Below are 27,077 nucleotides of genomic sequence, written 5' to 3'. Positions count from 1 at the left end.
CATTCGTGGGATCAGTATTGAAGCTTATTATCATTAAACGGACGAAAAAAGGGGAAACAAGCACAATTGAAGACTTTAAGAAGATGGTAATCTGGGAGTTTATTATAGAGGACTTCATAGGGAGACTTGTTTTTAAGAACAGATGTAGGTGTCCGATTTATTAGATAGGTGGTTGTGTGGAAGGCAAATGGCCAAAATGTGTGTGGGACAAAGAAGTGAGCTAGTATGGACAGTCCTACCTCGACAACATGTCGATTCTTTCTTTCAACATTGCCATTTTTTTGGGGGGTGTAGGGGGCAGGATAGACGATGGAGGATACCGAGGGTGTCTAGGACAGGTGAGAGAACTCGGAATTCACCTCCTCCATCAGTTTGAATTGCTTTTATAGGGGTAGAAAGTTGGGTAAATACCATAGCTTTAAACTTAGTGAAATAAGGGAGGACTTCTGATAACGGGCAGAAATGCACATTATCATAGTGCTAAGTTATTAAACAATGTTGGATTGCGTTGATGAAAAAAATGATAAAATGCATTCATTAAGCATAAAATCTATAATATCGCGGCCGCATGCATCAGCGCATGGAACTATTGATTTTTGTATTTTTTGTGCAGAATATGCGTTAACGCATTGCAGAGATTGAGAACATAGGAATTCATCGGTCGAGCTCAACTTCACCGCAAGACTTTGTGTTGATCACGCTCGTAAATATTCACCCAAAAAGAATCACCACAACAAGGTGGGCATATCCGGACGAAAGGACAATTAAGATCGATGAGACAGAAAGCTGACAGCAGTCGGATCCAAATTAAGTTGACAGCCGATAACGGTCACAAAGTACATCCAGCTTTATCAGTGGCAATTATCTGGCGCATCAGTCAGGAATTAAAGCTGTCCCATCTGTACAGCCAGGAGAGAGAAGCCGCCTTTCACCTTCGATGCCCTATAAATACCAAGTGCATTCTTCAGAGAAGGGGTTAAGCAGTCGACTACTTTATCACCTTACAAGTTCACACCTCTGTTCATAGTTTTCTTTTCCATTTCACAGCGGAGCTAGAAAAGAGTGGTGACGCCGGAGATCGTCCAAGGCAGCTCGAAAGAGGACCTTGGGGCGTAAGAGCAGAGAGCGGGTTGACTCTCACGAAAGAGAGAACATCTTTAGAGCACGAGTAGAACAGTGTAACACCTGGTGGCAAGAAATTGCTCCAGGCTCTTTACTATACTTGCATTGTTATTTTGTACTCATCTTTTATCTGTTCAATGGAAGTTATATTTTTACATTTGCTCACTCTCTTAATACGCATGAGTAGCTAAACTAGTTGAATGGGTTGAGAGGAACTAAGCTAACATGATCTAGGAAGTTCATTGCTTGCGATTATCTTGTTTTATGCTGTGCGAAACATCCCTTTAGAGTTGCTTGAGAGAGAATCTAAAGAAAGAACCTAATGTCTCGAGAGAGCTAGGTTAGAATCTGACTTGAAAGAGCAAGATTAGACTTGCATAAACAAGAAATGGGGACTTAAAGATAAGCTCTGTTTGTCAACTTGCATCGCATGCATCTTACGAATAGAAATGATATTATGCGGTCGCATACTTGTGTGAATGTCATGTTGTCATCGCATAAATAGAAATAGAGGTTTATGTATAAACCCTGTAGACTTATCGCATATTTTTTGCATGCGTTCTAGCCTTAGAAGCCGTGGCATTCACACCGAGAGGTGATTTATTATTGTATGCATATTGCATGATTGCAAGGCATGAACGCAACCTAGGGAGTGTTAGCTGAAACCTTTCTTAACCCATTCACCACATATTCATCGTATTTTCCATTGTCAACTCTTTTCGAACTCTATCGCATTTATTATTATTTTCATTAATGCAACAACAAACCAACCACCTTATTTACTTACCGGTTACCGTAAAGTTTTCATAAGAAAATTATCAACACAAACCATTTTCACAAGTCCTTGTGATCGACCCTGGACTTACCAGGAAACTTAGAGGAATTTACACTTGGATTCCGCTGGGGAAACTTGAGTGCACAACGTAATTCCATCAACGCATATAATCCATATTTCTATTCAATAAAATAATGCATCAACTTCAGATTTTGCTTTTAGTGTGTATATCCAAGTGAAACGAGAGAAAACATCAATAAACAGAAGGGAATATTTGTCTCCATTCACTGAACTTATAGGGGAAGGGTCCCATACATCAACATACACAATTTCAAAGGGGGAGGAGGGACGAGAGGCAAATGCATAAAATGGTAAACGATGGCTTTTAGCCATTTGACAGTGTTTGCAAACAGACATAGTAGCGTTATTTTTGTACTTCAGACTACATTTAGACAAAACTGATTGAACTATTGGAATGAAAGGGTGCCCTAAGCGGCGATGCCACAGGGAGACATCAGTAAGTGTTGAAACAAGAGCCGTGGGATGGAAGTAGGAGTTGGATGAACTTGGAGTTGCTGGATTGATAGAGAGTTTGTAGAGTCCACGATCAAGTATGCCCCGGAGGAGTGGATTCTTGGTTCGAAGATCCTTCACAACAAATGAGTCATGGAAAAATTCAACATAAGCATGATTTTCATAACATAAACGACCAATGCTAATAAGATTTCGAGGGAAGGAGTGTAGAGGACAGAGTGGAGATGTACATGGGTGTTGGAGAGGGGGGAGAGAAAATGGGAAGAGCCAGTGTGAGAAATGGGAAGAGACTTGCCATTGTCTATCACAACTTGTTCACTACCATAATATGGAGTAGCCTGTTGTATGTTGGACAGATCAGGGGTCATGTGGTGAGTGGCTCTAGAGTCCATGTACCAGCCTTCATCAGGATGGTTGGTTTTGGATGCAAGGGAGGAAGTTACATAAGACAAAGGTTGGCTGGTGGTTGGAACAGTTTGAGTGAGATGAGCTTGGGGAGGGTGAATAGTTCTGTATTTGGGGTTGTCAATGTTGTAACAAGCTAAGGCTGTATGACCAAGTTTGTTGCAAATTTGGAATTGAGGGCGATTGGAGAAGTTGGGTGGTTGGTTAGGAGATGATCGCTGATTTCGAGCAGGGGGTCGAATGACAGTATAGTCAGTAGTAGCAGGGGAAAAGGGTGGATTATGAAGAATGCTTGGGAGAGGGGGGCCTGAAAGGTGGTCTGCTATTTTCTTGCCACTGTAGACGTCGATTCTAAGAGTTGAGAGAAAGGTGGGCGGCATTGGCTTGGACAAGTTGGAGTTGATCTATGGCAGTTTGTTTTTCCAAACGAGAACATATGCAATGAGGAGGCTGCGAACATCAGCAATAGAAGGGCGATCAGTTCTATTTTGAATAGAAGTTACAAAGGATTGTATTCGTTACCAGTCCTTCGAGGGTATAGCTGAGGTGGTTGCGATAAGACAGAGGTTCACCGATGGCAACAAACTTCTCGACAACGTCTTTGATTTGAGCTAGGTACTGGGATACGGTGAGGCCATCCTTCTTTATTCTTTGCAGTTGAGATCTGAGTCCCATGATTCGAGTTGTTGAGGATGATTTGTAGACTGTGCGAAGGGCTTCCCAAATTTCCAATGTTGATTCATAGCCAATGATTTCGCCCATCTTATCTTTATTTAGTGAGGAGTAGAATCAGCTTATAATGGTGCGATTGCATTTTTGCCAATAAGAAAAGTGAGGGTTGATGTGTGTTTGCTGAGGGTCGAGATACTTTGGAGGTTGAGGATAGGTGTCGTCGATGAAGCTTTCAAGGCCGTAGCCCATGATCAAGTTGAGAAGCTGGTTTTTCCAGAGGAGGTAGTTGGAATCGTTAGAGTTTGACCGTGAGGGATTTAGACATGTGAGGAAAGTTTGCTACCGGTGATTGCGGGGATGGGAAGGTGGAGAAGGGATTATGTGGTACTTGGGTTGGAAAGGAGTGATGGGCAGGAAAACCGGCGTACCGTGGATGAAAGTGTGACGGTGGAGGACCATATTGGGGAGGGAGATCGGATTTCGAATAGGAGGGGGTGGGTTGGTCGATTGAATACCTGGAATCGACATCACCGATTGAGCTGAGTCTTCTTCTGATGTTCCTGAGCTTGACGTCATGGAAGCGAAGGAGGAGGATGCTTATAACTCTGATACCATGAAAGAAAGAAAAGGAAGAAGAAAAGGAAGAAGAAAACTCTGTGGAAAATGAAACGGCTCGACCACTATGATTGGAGCCACGGTACTAATATTTATTAATGTATATATGCCATTTATCACACATTGATAGAAACCAATAACAACCAAGAGAGAGACAATAAAATGGTAATAGAAAAAATGAAAAGAAGAAGAAATGAAAAAATTACATATATTGAAATTGAATAGCTATTTTATTAGTTGTTGTCAGGAGGCTGTCTGATCTCTTGCTTTGGGTTAGTGATGGTTATTTTCTTCCTTTGATTGTGGAATCAGACTGTGTTGATCTTGTCAATGACATTAGCCATGAGGGCCGAGATTTTTTGAAATGAGTAATTTAGTAGAGGAGATTGTCTCCTTGTCTGAGGCTATTAGGTCGTGTCATTCGTTTGGTGTCTGAGATTGATGAATGGGGCAGCAGCTCATGCCGCGGTTTCTTTTGGTAAGTTTGGATATAGTTCTGCAAACCTCTCTTCATCCTTTCTAGAAGTTGGTAGGGGTCTTTTTACTTTGCTTATTTGTTTCTTCTTTGCTATTAGTGACAAGCGTTTGTATTGGACTTTTTGGTTAGTTTTTTAATATATATTTATTATCAAAAAGAAAAAAAAAAAAAGACAATTTCGGAAAGAACCCAATTAATTTATTTAATCACTTCGGTTGCTATAAAACTTCCTCACTCTATTGTTAGAAAAATGATAAATTATTATACCATGCTTTTTGACAATTGACCCATTTATTTTAAAATAATCTGAACAATTTCTAACGAATTTCCTCGTAATCTACCAGAAATTATGCGGGTCTTTCTGTCCCTACTATTTTTCCTTTTCGGAACCATTTATAAAATAAAATATTGGGAATTGGAAAATGCTTGTCCGGAAGTACCTGAAAAAATTTCCATTAGACACTTCAACCACATTTTAAATTTATAAATAAATATCTAATATCTTTTTAAACTATCGATGGTTTAATAGGTTCCGTTCATTTACGAGAATTTTTTTTTAAAGCTATTATCAAAGACCTATTTACAAGACCATGGACTTCTAATTTTAAGTCAACAAAATTTGTGAATCTAAAAAGGAGTTGAATATTATAGAAAAATTAAACTTATCCTTTAGCCCATATTAATTTAAGTCAAGTTTATACTAAAATACATTATATATAGTTCTCATTTTTAAAGATTATCTATCTACTAAGTTTAGAGTGTATTTGGAATACATTTTCAAACGTTTATTTTTTTTATTAAAAAAATGTCATTTTAGAAGAATTTAAAATATTTGACAATCATTCCAGATAGTTTTTTGAATGTATTTTAATGGGTTTTTATTAAAAATATTTAAATAAAAATGATTTTTTTAAAAAATATTTTTTTTCTCAAGTCAATTCAAACTGACTCTTAAGATATTTGAAGATAAATGGAATGTATTTACCTTAAAGTAGGTATAACAAAACCAAGCTTAATCTTGCAAATGATCGTCCAATAAGTTTTGTGATCTTGATGAGGAAAAAGAAAGTTTGAAATAGGAAAAATTCCAAAATCCTCCATCTTGGTTGCAACACATAAAGTTCTATGAAGTTTCTAGTTTCTTAGTTTACCCTCTACTTTATCTTTTTGAATAGATAGTCTACTGCTTGTTTCTATCGTTTGCACTTAATTTCTAACGGTTAGGATTGTAATAGTTTGATTTTCCTTGAAAAAGGAGAAAACAAGTTGGATTGAAAAAGGTGAGCTGTTTGGAATTCAATTCAAAACTCTTTAAGTTATTTGTTTTGCTTTCACATTTAATTTCCATCTTTCCTCATTGGCTAAAATTTCAATTGTGCAGGATCTCTTTGATAAACCTTTCTTTTTTGTTTTGGTTTTTGGTTTTTAGTTTTCAATTTTAAAAAAAAACTAAAACCCTACATGTTTTGGTAACTAAACAAAAGAATAAAAATAAAAATATCTACAACCTAATAGAAAATAGTTTCGTTTTTGTAGAGTAAATAATATGTGAATAAGAAAATAATTAAAACAATTAAGAAAATAAATTGTTCCTAACAACGGGCCCGGCTAAGTTGTTTGAAACAATTTATTTGTTTATTATTATTTTATGGAATCGAATTACAGATAAATGATTGTGAAGTTTACAAATTGTGACTTAAAAAAAGTTTGTAAGACTTTTAATTTTGTGAAGTTTAAATGATTTACAGACGAACTAACCTGAAAATTGCGTCGCCAATTCCTTCTTCATTTCATTTGATTCCAATTCTCAGTTGTTATATAAACTTCTTTCTAATTTCTCTCCATCATATTTTCTTCTTCCCAATTTCTTTTCTATAATTCCATCGTTTTCTTTTTCCTGAAACTCTGTTTTTGTTCAGAGAGATCCGATGACGAAAGAGAAGAGCCTAATTCTCGACGTTTCCGGTTGGCTTAGACTCTTCGACGATGGCTCCGTCGACCGGACTTGGACCGGACCGCCGGAGGTGAAGTTCGTCGCGGAGTCTGTGCCGCCTCATGACGACTTCATCGATGGAGTCGCCGTTCGTGACTTGGTGATTGATCAGAACTCTGGTCTCCGTGTTAGAATCTATTTACCGGAGGTGAAATGCGGCCGCGGAAAGAAACTGCCAGTTATCGTTCATTTTCATGGCGGTGGATTTTGTATTAGCGAAGCAGATTGGTTTATGTATTATCATACTTACACTAACCTTGTTAGATCTGCCGAAGCAATTTGTGTCTCTGTTTATCTCCGTCGAGCGCCAGAGCACCGTCTTCCAGCGGCGATCGACGACGGCTTCTCCGCTCTCAAGTGGTTGCAATCGGTGGCTCTCGGTAACGAAATCGAGCCGTGGATAGTCGAAAACGCGGATTTCAACCGCGTTTTCCTAATCGGAGATAGCTCTGGCGGAAATCTCGTTCACTCTGTCGCTGCCCTAGCCGGAGAAACCGATCTTACTCCGCTGAAACTAGCTGGTGGGATTCCGATTCATCCTGGTTTTGTCCGAGCAAAACGAAGCAAATCAGAGATGGAGAATCCACAATCGCCATTCTTGACTCTGGATATGGTAGACAAATTTCTGAGCCTCGCATTACCGGTGGGGAGTTCAAAGGATCATCCGATTACATGTCCGATGGGAATCGACGCGCCGCCGCTCGAAAGGCTAAATCTGCCGCCGTTTTTACTGTGCATTGCAGATAAGGATCTGATAATCGACACTGAAATGGAGTATTACAAAGCAATGAAGGTAGCAAATAAAGAAGTGGAGCTTTTAATGAGCAAAGGAATGGGACATAGCTTCTATTTGAACAAGATCGCCATGAAAATGGACCCAGAAACAGCTGCTGAATCGGACCACCTCTTCGCCGGAATTGCTCGATTTATAAAGCAACATTAGCAGCGTTTTCCGGTGAATCTTTGCATACCTCCGTCGTGGACGGTGAATTGTATCAAGTTTCTGGTGAATAATGGTAGTCCTTATCAACAAGCTGGCAGTGGAGAATTTAAGATCGATCTTACCTTCTTTTTTTATGTATAAATCTTAAAAAATTATACAAATTGTAAGTTTAGTCTTAAATCCAAAGGTTATATTTTCTGGAAAAGTCTATAGTCCAAAGTTCCAATTTAAATTATAGGTTTACTAAAAAAAATTAATAAATAAAATAATTATTGGGGAAAAAAATTATATATCTAGTTATATTTTTCATTATCATTTAGTTCATTTTTTTTTCTTTCCTTGAGAAAGTTCCTTGAAATCGAAAATGATTTCAAATCTTTTGCTTTATTTGGAATTTGAAAATTTTAAAACGAATATATTTATAATTTTATATTTGTGATGATAATTCAAAAAGAAAAAGATTAAAAATTTACTAATTTAGGTTTTCAATTATGATTTGTTAATTGAAAATGAGAACATGACAAGGTTAAATAAGTAATTTACTTTTAAATCATATAAATCCGACATTTTTTTTGTTTGTAACGTTTTTTCTTTTTTTACATTAAAACGAAAATCATTCTTTTTTTCATTTGAAATCCTTCCAAATTTTGAGGTTTGAAAAAAAACAAGTTTAACCGGTAGAAAAAAAAAAATTTGAATATTTGATCTTTTAATTGAGATTATAATTAATGTTTTATATACATATGGTTAATAGTTCATAACATATATATTAATCTATATATACATCATTTACGAAAAATAGAGTCTTTAAATTTAGTCTTTAACTTTCCATCAACACAATGATATTTTCACACTTTCTTGAGATCGATGTGAGTGACTATAAATTGACGTTTCTATTATATTATTAAAAAAATCTACCTATAATGAAAAAAACAACAACAAAAGCTCACGGACTGTAATAAATCTTTTAACCTGTTTCAAAAAGAGTATAAAATCTATTATTAATATAACTTTTTTTAATTTTTTAATTTTACAATTCCTTTCAGAAATATCTATCGACAAACACATTTTAAACCGTGCATGTGATAACCAATATAAAGAAAAAGTCAAAAGAACATGCACTCTTTTCTAAAAAGTTTTGCTATAGGACAGTGCAGGGACTTGCATGATCATTGTCAACATAAATTTGGTAGGAAAAGAGAGATTCCAAAATTCATGCAAAATAACTTTACAAAATGTCCTTTCAAGTTGCAATGGGCTGTAAAAGAGGTTAGTGGAAATAATAAAAGGTCTCATTCACACGCTATTCTGTGTGGAGCAAATTTCAAGGGACAAAGACTTGACCTTTACTTGTAAAAATCAAAAGAAAAAGCAAACTATTTTATTTTAATGGTTGAATATTAGCCACAAGGCCCACAACTCCACTGAACAAATGTGATTCATGCAAAAGAAAAGGGAAAAATAAATAATATCTAATTATGCAACCATTCAACCTTAGAAGTTGCAAATTACTAGCTTAGGTTTACCCTTTTTTTTTTCTAATGAATTAAGTTGTAATGCTCCTGTATTTTTACGAAAGGGTATTCCAACATTTTGTCGACTAATATTTCGTTAATTGATTTTTCAAAGTTGTATATCTTTTTTTTTTCTTTAGATTTTCTGTGTAGATATTTTGTTTTTTTTTTTATACATTGATTCGGTAAAATTTTTAAATTTCAAGTTTCTGATCATATACTTATCTTTCCTCTTTCGCTCAATTAATTTTGATTCTTTTGGCTTTATTCACAACTATTTCTTTTAGTTTTCAGCATCATAATCAAGAACTGGTGTTATCTTCTTCTTTCTTTCTTCTTCTTCTTCTTCTTCTTCTTCTTCTTCTTCTTCTTCTTCTTCTTTTCTTCTTTTCTTTTTTTTTTTTTTTTTTGCCATTTATATTGTTAAAAGTCTCAAAATTTAATGATAGGAAAGTCCTTAATGATAATATCAAAGACGGTAACGACCCGACTCTTCGAATACTCTAACATGGATAGTTATGACTAAATACTTATTTTCATTCAAAACATTTTGATCGTCATAACATAAATTCAGTGAAAACATGAATGAATGACCAATTTGAACTGAAATATTAATTTAATAATAAATTCAATAATCGACACACTTAGTTGGGATTAAAAAAAAGTTTACAAAAAAGACAATATTCCAAAACCAAAATAATAAAACATGTCATCTGTCAACCAACTCAAATAAAATAAAAATAAAACATCAAAATAGGTAAACAAAAACAAAACATGAATTGTGCGAAGTGTTTTCTATTACCCTTTATGGCTCTATCACGAGTCCCTCGCCAGTCCATTCCTGTTGTTGCCTGAAAAACATAAAGGAGGAAGAGTGATTATATCAATACTCAGTAAGTGACCCACTACTGGGCCCTCTGGGTTACCTATTAACTAGTTTATCTAGGCATCGGTATATACTCATATCATATTAGTCGGAGTGATCTCGAAAAATCATCTATCAGTCATAAAAGTGATCCCGAAGGAACACGCATAAGCCATAGTGTGTAACCCGAAAGTCCACAAATCAGTCGTAAACATGAACCCAAAGAAACATGCATTCGTCATATTGTGTAACTCAAAGGTCCACAAATTAGTTGTAAACATGAACCCAAAGAAACATGCATCAGTCATAGTATGTAACCTGAAGGTCCACAAATCATAAACATGAATCCGAAGGAACATACATCAGTCATAGTGCGTAACCCGAAGGTCCACAAATTAGTCATAAATGTGCACATATACAGTCATGGTGTGGACCCGAAGGAGCACACAATCAATTGTATGTGTACACCTGCCTAGATAAGAAAAGTTAACAAGAATTATTTAAACTTAGCATACATCAGTTAACATATAACTCATTTGTTATAATTATAAACGTTTATCTTAGGGGAAAATTACAAGTACGTCCTCAGTCAACTTTACATATCATCACAGTCAAAATAGTTCAACATTCAATCTCATTAAATCAAATAGTCCATTCAGTCTAAGATAAGCAGTCCAATCAGTCTAGAATAAACAGCCAATCAATCTAAAATAGACAGTTCAAGTGGTAGGGACGACTGATTTGAAGGTGAACTAGTAGAAACACACTTACCTCAGATTGAAATTCTAAAATAATCCAAAAATTCCAAATCTTTATTCAAAATAATCTAAAAAATTCTAAATCTCTTATCAAATCTTTTCCAAATCTTTTCATTTTCTTTATTTTCAAATCTCTTATCAAATTAATCTCAAACCAATTAACTTCTTCAATTAATTTAATTTTGGCTCCAAACCAAAATTAAAGAGAATATACCATCCAATAGTTGAGATAAATTATTTCTTTCCAAATATTTAATGAATATAAAATCACACTTTTTTTCCCAAGTAAATTAATCCAATTTTCCCTCAAATTGAATTAAAATTCCAATTTTTGTATAAATAATTTTTAAATTAATTATCTTGTCTTCGAAACTAAATTTTTAGTCCCATTTTATTAAAATAACGCCCAAATGTTTTAAGATAATTTAATAAAAATTACCTGAAAAATTCTGGATGTTACAAAGACTAAGGATCCAAACGCAAATTAAGAATGCATTTGGTTTAACTTTTCAAATATTTAATTTTCAAAATAAGACATTTTAAAAAGAAAATTATAATATTTAACCCCCTCGAAATAATTTTTGAAACACTCTTAAAGTGGATTTTAAATAATTTTTATCAGAATAGTTTAAATGATAATGACCTTTTGAAAAAATATATATTTTTTAGTCCATCTAAATAGAACCTAGATATCGAAGTTTGATGAGCTAGCTTGGCCCACTCCAACAATTTTCTCGTTGGTGATAGGGTTGGCAAAAAAACCCAATGGGGCGGGGATTCTCTGATTTGACCGGGGATGGGGTCAAACCGGAGAATTTATTCGGGGTCCCGTTCGAGGACGGGACGGGGATGGGGACAGTATCCCCGCCCTAACCCCAATTAATTCTCGACCCCGAATTTATATATATTTTTATCCTTCCTCAGTTCCCTCTCACTCTCGCTCATCCCTCCCTCTCACTCTCGCTCATCCCTCCCTCTCGCTCTTTGCATCCTCCCCTCTCGCTCTCTCTCATCCTCCCCTCTCGCTCTTGCTCATCCCTCCCTTCTCGCTCTCGCTCATCTCTCCCCTCTCGCTCATCCCTCCCCTTTGTTGAAGTCTGCCACGAAGAATCCTTGTGGAGAAACGAGGAATGGGACCCCGTTTCCCCGACGGGGAATCCCCGCCCCCGTTCCTGCCTTCAAATAGCAGGGACAGGAGCAGAGATGAGGCACAATTTCCCCCACGGGGCCGGGGATGGGGGACCCCGACCCCGTTTCCAACCCTAGTTGATGACGTTGTACTTGGTCAATTTTCTCACCTATGGGTTTTTCATGGTAGCATTTATCAAATATTACCCCTACTATCTAATTACCTTCACCCTATCCTATCCGTAACTTTAAATACTATGGTTACTTTCTCCTTTATTTCAAACTATTTTTTGTATTTTTAAAATGTTTAATTTAATCATATAATTTCAATTCATAATATTTATTTTGGTAATTTGACTTTAAAAGTAAGGATGATTTTGATTTCTATATGCAAAATTTTAACATAAATTGTTTTTAGAAAAATGTTTAATTACTACCTTGGTCTTTGTACTTTTAGGTGTTGTCCATTTTGATCTCTATATTTTCAAAATGTTCATTTTATTCTCAATGCTTTCATTTTGGCTCCTGTAATTTCAAAATGTTTATTTTGGTTATTGTACTTTGAACTTTTGTTCATTTTGGTCCTTAAACTTTTAAAAAGCAACCATCTTGGCCTGTTTGTATTTAAGGGAAAAATAGTTACTTTTTTTAAGTATAAAAAAATGTTAAAAGGATCAAAGAGAGCACTTTAAAATTATAAAAGCAAAATGAACTAAAGTTAAATGTATAGAAATCAAAGTCAACCTCATCAAAGGGCTTAGACTCAATTCAAGTTCGGCCCAAAGTCAACTTTGATCAACCTAACCGAACCTAGCCTATTTGTTTATTGGATTGAATTTCATTTGGATCATTATTTTGAAATTTAGGTCGGTCCATTTAAGTCATATTTAGATGGACTGACTAGATAAATAGCAAAATTTAAGTTTTCATTTGGATAAATAACAAAAAATTTTAAAAATTGTAAAAATAGCAAAACAGATTATAAAATTAAAAAATAATGATTAACATTGTCAAAATTACACCCACATGGAAATCTAAAGGTGTGAGAGTTTCAAAACCGTTTGAAAACAACAAAGACACTCTACCTAGACAACTATTACACACAATGCGTTCTGACAAAGTGTCTAATCACGTGTATAAGAAATAAATTGCTTTCTTTGCCCTTAGTAGGTTGGGAAGAATGATTAATGTCTTCTAATTCATTATTCAAATACAGTGTATTTCCAATGTTCGGGACAAAAGATGAGTCATGGTCAACCATTACAAATAAATCAATTTGGGGGACTTTGATAAAAAAATATCTTCATCCTCAACAATCCTAATAAGATTCAAATTGGTATAACCAATCCGATACATTATCAAACGAGATATAGTTAACTCACGGAGCGAAAAAATTTACTTTGGATCTGTTCCAAAAATTGTTGGAACCATGAATTTGATGGAATATGCACCTCAAAATTTCGAAGATCATGGTAGTGAGAATTCTCATCCTATCGATCATCAAAGAGGAGTCTAATCTATTGTAAAGTTATAGCAAAAACAATAACTTGTTAAAGAAACCACGATAAAACTTAAATCGATGAACACTCTATATGAGTAACAAAAGTCATGGTCATTTTTTTACAGAGTGATATTTCTTTTTTCCAAATCATTAAGATAATAGCAAAAATAGTATATAAAACTAATATATTAAGAATATGAGAATATGCAATTAATTTATTATGTATAAAATTATGAAAAACAACTCAAAGATTTGAATAAAATTGAATACTAATGAAAAACCATTCAAAGATTTGAATAAAATATACGGATAAAATAATATTTAATAATATATATATATTTAAAATATAATTTGGTAAAAAAATCTGGATATTTAATTAAGGTGAGATTCATTCGAGGAGTGGTTAAATAGAATCTAAAATAAAATATGGAGATTATGTTAACCAAAATTATGAGGGTAGTTGTTGTTAAGGAATATCAACAATTAACCTATATACTTAACTCACTCTGTTTTTTATTCTACAATTACCTGGTATTTGTAATTTTTTTAATTTGGGGATTGATAAAACAGAAATCAACCACAAAATATATTTATTTTTGACAATATTCAAATTGACGGAACTAATCCAGTACATTGTCAAACGAAATATAGTTAATTCAACGGAGGAATTTTTTTTTTTACCTAGGATATATTCTATAGAAGTGAGAATTCTCATCCCATCGACCATCAAAGAGGAGTTAATCCGTTGTAAAGTCATAGCAAAAACAGTAGCTTGTGAAAGAAACCATAACAAAATATAAATCGATAAACACTTTCGTGTGAGTAACAAAAGTTATGACCAATTTTTTACGAGGTGATATTTCTTTTTTCCAAATAGTTAAAATAATAGCAAAAACAGTATATAAAACTAATTTATTAATAATATGAGAATGTACAACTAATTTATTAAGAATGTATGTATAAAATTATAAGAAATAATTCAAAGATTTGAATAAAATTGAATATGTATAAAATAATGAAAAACCATTCAAAGATTTGAATAAAATCTATGGATAAAATAAAATTTAATAAATTATGGATATTTAAAATATAAATTTGGTAAAAAAATTTGTATATTTAATTAAGGTGAGATTAATTCGGAAACTGGTTAAACAGAATCTAAAATAATAATAAAATATGGAGATTATGTTAACTACTTTACCAAAATTAGGAGATAGTTGTTGTAGTTTCATCAATTTGAAAACTCTAATAAAACTAACATCAACCACAAAATATCTTTATTTTCAATAATATTCAAATTGACAGAACCAATTCGGTTTGTATATTGTCAAACGAAATATAAATAACTCAACAGAGGAAATTTTTTTACTTTGCATATATATCATAAATTGTTGGAACGATGAATTTGATAGAATATGCGCCTCAAAATTTCTAAAATCGTGGTAGTGAGAATTCTCATCCCATCGACCATAGAAAGGAGTCTAATTCGTTGTAAAGTCATGGCAAAAACAGTAGCTTGTTAAAAAACAACCACCAAAACAAAACCTAAATCCATGAACATAAAGTTATGGCCATTTTTTTACATATTTCTTTTTTTCAAATCGTTAAAATAATAACAAATACAGTATATAAAACTAATTTATTAAGAATATAAGAATGTACAACTAATTTATTAAGAATGTATATATAAAATTATGAAAAATAATTCAAAGATTTGAATAAAATTGAATCCGTATAAAATAATGAAAAACCATTCAAAGATTTGAATAAAATATATGGATAAAATGAAATTTAATAATATATAGATATTTAAAGTATAAATTTGGTAGAAAAATCTGTATATTTAATTAAGGTGAGATTTATTTAAGGAGTGGTTAAACAAAATCTAAAATAATAATAAAATATGGAGATTATGCTAAAAGCAAAATTAGGAGGACAGTTGTTGTTAAGAAATATCAGCATAGCAATTACCTGTATATATATAACTCGACCCTGATTTTTATTCTACAATTCTTTATCTTCAACAATATTTAAATTGACAGAAACAACCCGATACATTGTCAAACGAAATATAATTAACTCCTTAATGGAGGAATTTTTTTTACCTTGGATATATTTTTCAAATTGTTGGAACGATGAATTTGATGGAATATGTGACTCAAAAAGTGGTTAAACATAATCTAAAATAATAATAAAATATGGAGATTATGTTAACAACATGGCCAAAATTAGGAGAGCAATTGATTATTTTGTATACATAACTCGATCCTATTTTTTATTCTACAATAACCTAGTATTTGTAGTTTCATCAACAACAACTACTACGAAACCAACAAGGACAAATTAGAGACTTAGAAATGTGTGGTCATGTGCTTGTCACGTGAATTGTCATAAATCTTATTCCTGAGTGGTTTTGCCATTTTTCAAAATAAAACATTAAATTTTGCCATACACTCCAATTCCCCTATTTGGATCAACCCATCAAGTTGACCAATAAGCTTATCATTAAGCCAACCAAAATATGTATATATGTATATATATAGTTCATCACATGTTTAAAAAAAATAAAACTTTCAATATTATTTATAAATATGTTTAGATATATCATAATTTTAGTTAATATAAAAAAAATTAAAGGTTAAAAACTAATAATTTTTTTTAAAGAGAATTAAATACTAAACGTGATTTTATAATAAGATATTTGTAATACATAGTAGAATAAGATAAAAAATCTAAAAATATATTATATCTTTAAAATATTTGTAAATATAGATGAGTTGATTAGTCAATTTTTAAATATTTTTTAATTTTCAATTTTGCCATCTCTTGTCATATCTTGCTAGACACCTTTTTTTAGTCTTTTTATTTCCTTTATTTTCTTGGATTTTTGCTTCTTTTTTTTTTTTTTTCATTTTTTCATTTTCTTTTCTTCTTCACTTTTATTTTATTTTATTCTTTCTTTTATCCGATTTTTGCTTATTTCTTTTATTTTTTTTTTATTTTCTTTCTTTTCCTTAAATTTCCTTTCTTTTTGTTTCCTTTATTTTTTATTTTCTTTCATTTCATTCTTTTTTCCTTTTTTCTTTTTTAATTTTTTTTTCTTCAATTTTTGCTTATTCCTTGTTTTTATTTTTTCTTTGATTTTTGCTTCTTTTTTCTATTTAATTTTCTTTCATTTCTTCCGTTTTTGTTTCTTCTCTTTCTCTTATTTTAAAAACTTTTCTTTCCTTTATTTGAATTTTTTCTTCTTCCCCTTTTTTTACAAGAATTATGAGGCTGAATTTCATACCCAATACTTGAAAGTACTCAATTCATAAGTGACTTAACACCAACAAGCAAGTTTGATTATTATAATAGATAATAAATATAAATAGCAAATGAAAGTCTATCAGTGATAGTCACTAATATTTTCTATCATTGATAGCTTAATCTTCGATTATATTTTCATAGTTAATAGCCACTTATAGAAATCTATCATTGATAGCCAAATTAATGGATTTAATTAATAAAGTTGAATCTCAAACTAAAATGTAAGTGGAATGCCTAGAAGTTATATCTAATAACATGATTATCAACAATAGAAGCTATCATCGAAAAGAAAAGGGACTTATAAATATTTAGGAAGGACAAGAAATGGGTAAAAAGGTGTTCAGTGGCTATGATTGATAGAAGCTACTACTGATAGCATGTTACCAGTGACAGAAGCTAATACTAGTAGTATGTTATCGATGATAGAAGCTATCCAATAACACGTTATCGGTGATAGAAGTTACCTTATAGCACTTTATCGGTGATAGAAGCTACCGCTGATTGCACGTTATCGATGATAGAGAACTATCACTGATAGCATGATATCAGTGAGATCATTGATAGCATCTTATCAGTGTTGTTATCAGTGAAAGAAGCTATCACTGATAACCACAATATGAGTGATGTTAATGATATCAGTGATAGAACTTAGGTAATATCTATATATCGAGTTTCTTTCAAAGATGATAACCAGTTATAGAAGTTTATCATTGATAGCCTTAAGTGTTAATATTTTAAAGTTGATTCTAATTGATGAAAGTCTATCAGTGATAGCGACTGATAGCTACTATTAGTGACAGCTATGATAAAAGATTATTAGTGATAGCTACTATGGTAATCAAAGTTGTTGGTCTTCTTTCAAAGTTGATCACAATTTATAAATCTACCATTGATAACCACTGATAGCCTTGAGCATTGATATTTCAAAGTTGATTCCAATTGATGAAAGTGAATCAATGATAGCTACTGATAATTGACAACAAATTAAAAGCTAATATTTCAAGATTGTATTATTTTTTTTCAAATTGAAAGCTATCGCTGATAGCAACCATCATCGATAGCTGATGAGTTGATTTATCATGCGATGTAGGGATGTATGGATGCGATGATCATACAAGTTTTCCTAACAAAGCCAAGTATAAGCCTTCTTAGGGTCTTGGTAAGTCCAGGGTCGAATGCAGGGTTTACTAAATAGATATGCGATAGACTCTTTGATTCTATTGCGATAGTGATAAAGAAATAGATGGTGATTTAATTAATTTTTTTTTAATGCGATGGAACTAAATGCGGAGCAATGAAATAGTGGTGTTGTGACAAGTATGTGATGAGGGGGTTGAGAAGAAATTTAGCTAGCATTTCTTAAGATTTTGTACAACTCATGCAATCATGCTATCACAAATATTAAGCACTACATTTCTCAATGCATAATGCCACATTTCCTATTTCTAGGATGCATGCAATGTGTATAGAATGTAGCAGATAGAACTTATTTCTAAGTCTATACTCTTTCTTATGCGATCTAATCTGACTCTCTCAAGCTGTCTTTAGTTTACTTTTTCAAGTACTCCAAATGATGAATAAAGCATACATAAGACAAGATGATCGCATAAAGTGCATAGCTTAAGTCATGCCAGCTAAATACTTCTCAACCCATTCACAAATTTAGTTACTCATGCATGGTGTGAAGAGACTGATCATAAATTGAAATGAAATTTCCATTGTTGCAAATAAAGTCTTGAGTACAAAACAATAAATGGAGTAAGAAGTATCAAGCCAGGTAAGCTATGTCTTGCTTCCTCTTACTTTTTACACTGCTCTTATCACTTCAACTCTTTCCCGAATTGTAGAATCTTGCTCTCTCGAAGGTTGGGTGTCTCTCCTCTGTGTTGTTTCTGGCAGTCTCTCGATCTATCCGAAAAAGTAATTCCCTTCCCTCGGCTTCGCCTCCTTCCTCGCGCTTTCTCTCTGGTGTGGTAACATTGGGTATTTATAGACTTCTAGGCGAAGCAGTTCTTTTCACTGATGATTGCATGGATGGGTGGCAAAAATTTCCATACCCTGTTGCGTAGTCTAAAAGTCACCGGAAGTTCAATGTATTTGCAATGGTATGGTCTTCAACGACCGTCAACTGTATTTCAGAATTGACTATTATCAGTTTTACGTTCTATCATGCTTTATTATGCTATCGCCTTTATGTAAGGTCTTTACGCGATCATCTTTGAAGTGCTATTGGATCGCAAAATCAAATGTGCCATCGCATTATTCCCTTAGATTGAAATTTCAGACGTGCCATCGCATTGTACCTGCATAGAATAATGCAATTTAACTGCTTTTATGTGATAAGCATTAGCGATCGCAATTTCTTTTAGTTTGGTGCACTCAATCATAATATTGCCTATTTCAACATCGCATTCTCCCATTGTTTTAATAATTTGAGCTTTAATAACTTGTATTTTTACCAGTTGTCACACCCCCAAATTTAAAATAATGCTTGCCCTCAAGCATAAAACTAAAGATTTCTCAAAATTTTAATCGCTTTCACCCTGCCTAGGCTTCTCATGATGCCTTATTCAAATTGCTGTACTAATGCCTTATTAATTTCTATCCTAATCTTTTCCTAAAATATTTCTAATCTTTAGAGACCACGAGCTTATTCTTCAAAAAAATCTTTGCTTATTTCCCAGGACATCGCATGATTTATTTCAAACTTTATCAAACCGGGATGTTCAATTGATTTTGGCCTTCGCATGATTCAGATATTCATTTTGTGATCTTGCGCTGATCCGAGTGCCCAACCTTCATTTTGGTTTGCCCCTACGGGTGTCATGCGAACATCCAACTACGAGCGAAATACTCTTTTCAGTCAAAACTTATGCCCATCTCTTTATTTGGCAGCGGAGTTGTAATCACTTAGCTTCTGCATTGATCACGATTCCTACCTTCGTTTTAGTTTGCCCCCACGAGTGTCATGCAAATATCTAACTATGAGCAGGATCTGATCTCAACGTTATATAGTATTTTTCTTTCTCTTTATTTTTTTTTTCTGTTAAATTGAAAATCTGAAAATAACAAGGCTGAAAATAGCCCCCCCCCCCCCCCCCCCCCAAAAAAAAAAAAAAAAAAAAAATTTAACATGAAGCAATGCTCTCATTATTGGAGACGAAATAATTCATGCGATGGACTTAGAAAATTTTGGAAAAATAATTTTGAAGTAAACTTGGTAGACCACTAAATTTTAGAAATGTTTCATGAATCGATTGTCCTGAAATTTAATCTGACGCTAGTTCATGTAATAAGAAAAGAAGCATATATTTCATCATTGAAGTCATAATGGTACAGAATGAATGCGGCGATCAAATAAAGTAATAAAAAATTCAGGATTGAGCCAAACGAGAGAGAATGCGATAGTAGAATTCAACAATATTAAATTGAAAGTGAGAAGTACAAAAATTGAAATAAGATGAGGCAAGGAAGGATTCACCCGCATTATTATGATCGCATCCTTTCCTGTGATTCTCTGAAATTGTAATTGCAATGGACTGATATTTTTATTTTATTATTTATTTTTATTATTTTTGTAAGCTTAACCGATCGCATGTTTTAAGCCCACCGCATTTGTTTATTGCGATCAAAATGATGAAATAAAAAAAATTAGAAGTACGAAAGAAAGAGTTGATAATCATAAAGAGTAGTAAATATGCAAAGAGTAAAATAGATTCTTGACAAAAAATTAAAAAGTTACTGAAAAGGATATACATCGTCCCTGATGAATGTATGTCGCTTATCATTATAGGGACTGAGTGTTTCTTCTTTATTCTGGCTTACCCAAGTCAATGGAGGTTTTTTCGCGTTGGAAATCTCCTCCATGATACATCTTTACTCTTTGTCCATTAACTTTAAATGTGTTGGTCCTATCTTCGTTGGTCAATTCCACCGCTCCATGCGGGAATACTTCCTTGATTATGAAAGGCCCGGACCAACGTGACTTCAGTTTTTCAGTAAAGAGACGCAGCCTAGAGTTGACCAGTAATACCTTTTGAACTGCCTTGAGGTTTTTCTCGCAAAGATGCTTATTATGCCATCGCTTGGTATGTTCTTTGTAAATTTTGGAATTCTTATACGCCTATAATCTCCACTCGTCCAGCTTTAGTAGCTGAAGTTTTCTCTCTTTTTCTGCTGTAACGACCCGACCGCCTAGGATTTAAGTTAGGCCGTTACTAAATACATACATGCATGGAACTTAAAACGACACTCTGTCATGGTGAAATAAATGCTAATTAAATAAGGTAAGTTCAAAAGACTTTCATTAAATTCAAATATTAAAAACAACCAATAGGGTACCCATAAATCATAAATGATAATAAATAAGTCTGAAAACGATTCTAAACAGTAAGTTTTAAACATCAAAATTGAAAGTTAAGAAAACATGAAAAGAAATCTAAATATCATGAGTGGAAACATAAAACTAGTCCCAGTGGCTCGATCACGAATTCTGCTTGTCCATCGCTGATGCATCTCTACCTTTACCTAAAATAACAACATGAAAAAGAATGAGTATAAAATACTCAGTAAGTAATCCCACTACTGGGGTCAGGTTAGGCATCTATGTCCTCTAGATGCCTACCTCTAGTGGAACATATAAACTGTCCTAGTCCTCAGGGGACACTTACATACATGAAAAACTGAGTTCTATCCTACTATAGCTAAATATGGCCACAACCTTTGGTGAATCCCAAAGGAAACACAATTTAGTAAATCCTGAAGGAAACACAAACTGGTGGATCTCGAAGGAAACACAAACTGGTGAATCCCGAAAGAAACACAAACTGGTGAATCTCAAAGGAAACACAAACTGGTGAATCCCGAAGGAGACAGAAACTGGTGAATTCCGAAGGAAACACAATAACTTGTGAATCCCGAAGGAAACACGAACTGTGAATCCTGAAGGAAACACAATAACTGATGAATCCCAAAGGAAACACGAACTGGTGAATCCCGAAGGAAACATAAACTGGTGAATCCTGAAGGAGACACAAACCTAGTGGGCATTCTAACTAATCAGTGAAATCACTAGCATAGGCTCGACACCATAATTATCACAATAACTCTATGACATACATATATGCTTTAACACCATGGCTCTACAACAAACACACATGCCTTAATATCCATAGATCACATACAACCTCATGGAATCAAATATCATCTCATGCTAGCATTCAAGTATCCATGTGTACAAATACATCTTTCATATCCTCAAGCAAAAACGTACAGTGGTTATACTAAACTATCAATTCATCATGCTGTCATTCTACCGTAACATATACTAAACTATTAGTTCATCATGTTGTCATTCTACCATAACATTCATCCATCATGCTAGCATACATCCAGTGACTGGCCCGTGGGTAGTTCCAGTAGTAAGATTACTTACCTCGAAGTCAAATTTAGATATTAATCCAAGCTAATGATCTCTAACCAAATAAGTCTTGAATTGAGTCCCCTAATACATACATAATACTAAATTTCAGTCTTGGAACCAGGACCCAAACATACAAATTGAATCCAATGATCACTAATTAACTTACCCAAACGAAACTTGATCAACAAACACTCGCAAGATTTTGACTCCAAAATCTCCTCTTAGCAGATTTTAAAACTCAATGGATGGAAACTTGGAACCTTCAAGAATACTTAAAATTAAACCATTCTTTAGTCCAATAATCAATGGGTGCCCAACAACCAACAACAAGGATCATAATGCTTACCAAACTACTTATCGAACGAAGGAATCCGCTGGGCAACACGTTGCACACTCTGAAGTACTTCAGTCTTGGATCTAAATCCCAAATATACTAGGTATCAACAAAAAGGAAAATCCACAATTTAATGAGCAACCCAAAACCTTCAAAACTCAACCGATCTCACCCAAAAACTTACCAACATTCGCCGAAATCCAATGAACGATAGTGAAGGAAGACAGTGACCAGTGGAGATCGGCGGCTGGGCTCGGACAGTGGGCTGGACGAGTGGCGAACGAAGCTGGGTTTCTGGTCGCGCGAGTCTATAGCTGGAGAGAACGTGAAGTGGCGAACGAGGCTGGGTTTCTGACAGAGGGGTAGCGGACGCACAGATCCGGAGGGCGGGGCTGAGCTCTGCAACGATGCAGTGGGAACGGACTGGGTTGGCGGTGGCAGAGACGGTTCGGACCGACGTCGGGCGGAAAACTGGTGGCTGGAGGCGGCATGGTCACGAGTTGCGTCGATGATGGTTGGAGAAACGAAAACAAGGGGGAGGCTAGGTCTTCGGTGGCGCAAGGAAGAAGAAGAAAAAAAGTTGTTTTATAAATAATAATAATAATAATTTATAAGGAAATAAAATATACCTTTTATTTTATTCTTTTCCTTATTCTACTTTATTTTATTGACTACCTTTCCTTCCCGAAAAGAAATTTATTCCTGTCATTAATTTCCAAATGTAATAATTTCCAAGGTCAAAAATAAATTCCTGGACTTACACTGAAAATCCAAAATTCCAAAAATGCCCTCCACTAATAAAATATTAAAATTACATTAATACTAAAAAAAGTACAGGGTGTTATATTCTTTCCTCCTCAAAGAATTTTCGTCCTTGAAAGTTCATTCCTGAAAAAGCTCCAGGTACTGGGCCTTCATCTTATCCTCTCTCCCAAGTATCCTACTTGAACTGGTGATTCTGCCACAGGACTTTCACAAAAGCAATTTCCCTGCGGCGCAATGTCTTTACTTCTCAGGCGAGGATCTCTACAGGCTTCTCTTCGTAGCTCAATTTATCGTTCAACTACAAGGGCTCGAAGTCAACTACATGGGATGGGTCTGTCACATATTTCCTTAGCATCGAAACATGAAAGACATTATAAACTGAAGACAGTGCTGGAGGCAATGCCAATCAGTAAGCTACAGGGCCAACCCGCTCCAGAACCTCGAAAGGTCCAATGAATCTCGGACTCAACTTCCCTTCCTGCCAAACCTCAGAATACCTTTCATGGGTGCCACCTTTAAGAACACTTTCACACCAATCTCAAATTCCAGGTCCTTATATTTTACATGGGCATAGATCTTCTGTCTGCTCTGAGCCGTTTGCATACGAGCCTTGATCTTCTGCATTGTCTCCTTCGTGGTCTGCACCAATTTGGGTCTGAACAATTTACTGTCTCCTACTTTATCCCAACACACAAGGTACCTGTAACTCTTCCCATATAAGGCCTCAAAGGGTAACATCTCAATAGTGGACTGGCAGCTGTTATTATAAGCAAATTCCATAAACGCAAGTGAGCATCCCAACTTCCTGAAAACTCTGTGGCACAGACATGCAACATATCTTCCAATATCTGATTCAATCGCTCTGTCAGCCAATCAGTCTGCGGGTGAAAGCTGTACTGAAATCTAACTGGGTCCCTAAAGCTGTCTAAAGACTTTTCCAGAATTTATACGCAAAACAGGGTCTCTATCCGACACGATGGACACAGGCACTCCGTGCAATCTCACCACCTCCTTCATGTATATCTGTGCCCACTTATTCACTGAAAAGGTGGGCTTCCCAGGTATGAAATGTGCTAACTTTGTAAGTTTGTCTACCACAACCCATATCACAATGAAACCTTTGACTTTCTGTGTCAACCCTACGATGAAGTCCATAGACACATGCTCCCACTTTCATTCTGGTACACTCAATGGCTGTAACAAGCCTGCTGGTTTTTGCCTCGGGGCTTTCACCTGCTGGCACACCAAGCACTTACTGACGAACTCTGCAATCTCTCTTTTCATATCATTCTACCAGTAGTAACGTTTCAAGTCCTGATACATCTTGGTGCTGCCGGGGTGAATCGAAAATAAGGAACTATGAGCCTCTGACAGAAACTCATCTTTAATATCACTAACTGCTGGCACGCATAAACCTCCCCGATAAAGAAGGCCACCTTCCGCTGATATTGAGAATTCGCCATCCTGGCCTGACTTCATCCTACGAACTCTTTTCTCCAGATGAGGGTCACCTCGTTGCGCATCAATAATCTTCTGCCTTAGACTTGGTCACACTGACAACTGTGCTAACTGTGTCGTGACCTTTCCCACTGCCACTACAATCTCTGCCCTCTTTAGCTCCCTGCACAAAGAAGTCTGTCTGGTAGTGAGGGCTGCTGAATGAGCTACCTTTCTGCTTAGAGCATCTGCCATTACATTTGCCTTTTCTGGGTGGTACAAAATTTCACAATCGTAATCCTTCATCAGTTCCAACCATCTTCTTTTCCTCATGTTCAACTCTTTCTGAGTGAAAAAGTACTTTAAACTCTTGTGGTCGGTGAAGATCTGTATCTTCTCTCCATATAAGTAATGCTTCCAGATTTTGAGAGCAAAAACCACTGCTGCTAATTCCAAGTCGTGAGTGGGATAATTCTGTTCATGCTTCTTTAACTGACGTGAAGCGTAAGCAACTACTCTGACCTGCTGCATCAATGAGCATCCCAACCTTTTCTTGGACACGTCACTATAAATGACAAAACCACCTGATCCGTCTGGTACTATAAGGACTAGGGCTGAAACCAACCTCTGCTCGAGGCCTTGGAAACTGTTTTCAGAAGCCTCATTCCAAACAAAAGCCGCTCCCTTTCGGGTCAACTGGGTCAATAGGGTGGCTATGCGAGAAAAGTCCTTTACAAATCGTCTAAATTAGCTTGCTAACCCTAGAAAACTGCGCACTTCACTGACTGTGGTTGTACGAGCCCAACTCGTAACTGTTTCAATCTTTGCAGGATCCACAGAGACACCTTCCTTCGGTACTACATGCCCTAGAAAGGACACCTGCCTTAACCAAAATTCACATTTAAAAAACTTAGCTTATAGCTGATTGGCCCTCAACGTCTCCAAAACTTTCCATAAATACTCCTCATATTTGGCCTCTGTCTTGGAATATACCAATATGTCATCAATAAAAACAATCACAAAGGTGTCGAGGAATTCCTTGAACACCCTATTCATCAAATCCATGAACACTGCTGGTGCATTTGTTAGACCGAACGACATCACTATGAACTCATAATGCCCATTCCTCGAACAAAAAGCTGTCTTGGGTATGTCACTGTCTTTTATTCTCAGCTGATGGTATCTTGACCAAAGATCAATCTTTGAGAATACATTAGTTTCGTGCAACTGGTCGAACAAATCATCAATCTTGGGGAGGGGATTACTTTTCTTGACGGTTATCTTGTTCAGCTTTCTGTAATCAGCGCATAGACGTAACGTTCCATCCTTCTTTTTCACAAATAAAATGGGTGCACCCCATGGTGACACACTAGGGCGTATGAAACCCTTGTCCAACAACTCTTGCAATTAGACCTTCAGTTCCTTCAACTCTGCCGGGGCAATCCTGTATGGAGCATTCGAAATAGGGGTTGTGCCTAGCTCCAACTCAATAGCAAAATCAATCTCCCGCTGCAGGGGCAGTCCGAAAAGATCCTCTGGAAAATCGCTCACTACTGGTTCTGAAGTCAAGGTGACTTCAGTCTCTCTAGTGTCCACCACACTCGCCATAAAGCCCCAGGCTCCTTGGTCAAACTGTCTACTGGCCTTCAATGCTGAAATCACTTTGGGTAGGACTACGATCCCAACCCCTTTAAACTTAAAACTGGCTCCTGTAGGAGGGTTAAAGATAACCTCCTTACGGAAGCAATCTATGCTGGCATGATTAGCAGCTAACCAATCCATGCTCAATATCACATCTAAATCACGCATATCTAAAATTATCAAGGTTACATCTAATGCGCGATTTTCTACCTTTACCTGACATGCTTTTATCTTTTCTGTAGCTAACATGATCTCTCCTGATGGAGTGGAAATGAACAATGCAAATGGCAAAGGTTCTGAGTCTAACATGGCATGCCTTACAAATATAGAAGATATAAATGAATGCGAAGAGCTAGAATCAAACAAAACTAAAGCATGGTGCCTCAAAATGGGAAGCGTACCTGTCACCACTGTGCCTGACTTCTCGGCCTCACACCGAGTGGTAGAGAACACCCTACCCTGCTGCTGTTGATGACTCGAGCCCCCCTGAAACAAGCTTACGGGATGCCCCTTATGTTCAGGCGCGTTCCTCCTTGGGCATCTCTCTGACATATGCCCCTTCTGGTCACATCGAAAACAGACCCAAGAGCCGGCTAGGCAACGTCCCCAGTGTCGCCTACCACAAGTAGTACACATCGACCTATCCTTCTTGTCAATTAAAACTTGGGAACCCTGCTGTCCCCATTGACGTGGAACACTCACTGTATTTTAGTTCCTCTGCTGATGCTCAGGAGCCCTATGTTCAGCCTTTCTTTTCTGACCTGCGGAGGTCGCAATCTAGAGTAACCTCTTGTATTCCTCTCCCACCTGGGAGTCAGCATCAATTCTCACGGAAGCCCGCAGTGCCGCACATACGTCTTGAAGTC

The 27,077-nt window shown here is 35.4% G+C and overlaps 2 protein-coding genes and 1 long non-coding RNA gene across 3 annotated transcripts; 1 reads left to right on the top strand and 2 right to left on the bottom strand.

The window, feature by feature from the left end:
* Nucleotides 1-4,777: 4,777 nt before the first annotated feature.
* Nucleotides 4,778-6,525, bottom strand: LOC150036387 (uncharacterized). Its single transcript, XR_016529142.1, has 2 exons — nucleotides 6,360-6,525; nucleotides 4,778-5,041 (listed from the first exon to the last, which is right to left on the bottom strand). It is a non-coding gene; the product is annotated as an uncharacterized LOC150036387 (long non-coding RNA).
* A 4-nt stretch (nucleotides 6,526-6,529) lies between these two features.
* LOC120076372 (strigolactones hydrolase CXE15-like) lies at nucleotides 6,530-7,822 on the top strand. The gene has a single exon (XM_039030185.2). The coding sequence runs from the start codon at nucleotides 6,530-6,532 to the stop codon at nucleotides 7,535-7,537; it is 1,008 nt and encodes a 335-aa protein (XP_038886113.1). The 3' UTR covers nucleotides 7,538-7,822.
* A 16,859-nt stretch (nucleotides 7,823-24,681) lies between these two features.
* LOC120076880 (uncharacterized) lies at nucleotides 24,682-26,847 on the bottom strand. Its single transcript, XM_039030829.2, has 3 exons — nucleotides 25,984-26,847; nucleotides 25,357-25,449; nucleotides 24,682-25,266 (listed from the first exon to the last, which is right to left on the bottom strand). The coding sequence occupies exons 1-3, from the start codon at nucleotides 26,845-26,847 to the stop codon at nucleotides 24,682-24,684; spliced, it is 1,542 nt and encodes a 513-aa protein (XP_038886757.2).
* Between the last annotated feature and the right edge of the window lie 230 nt (nucleotides 26,848-27,077).

Source organism: Benincasa hispida, chromosome 4, assembly GCF_027475165.1.
Source record: "Benincasa hispida cultivar pf3 chromosome 4, pf3_genome.v1.1, whole genome shotgun sequence".
Classification (NCBI taxonomy): domain Eukaryota; kingdom Viridiplantae; phylum Streptophyta; class Magnoliopsida; order Cucurbitales; family Cucurbitaceae; genus Benincasa; species Benincasa hispida.
The sequence above is the reverse complement of the archived record's forward strand: the minus strand, read 5'-3'. Positions and strand labels throughout refer to the sequence as shown.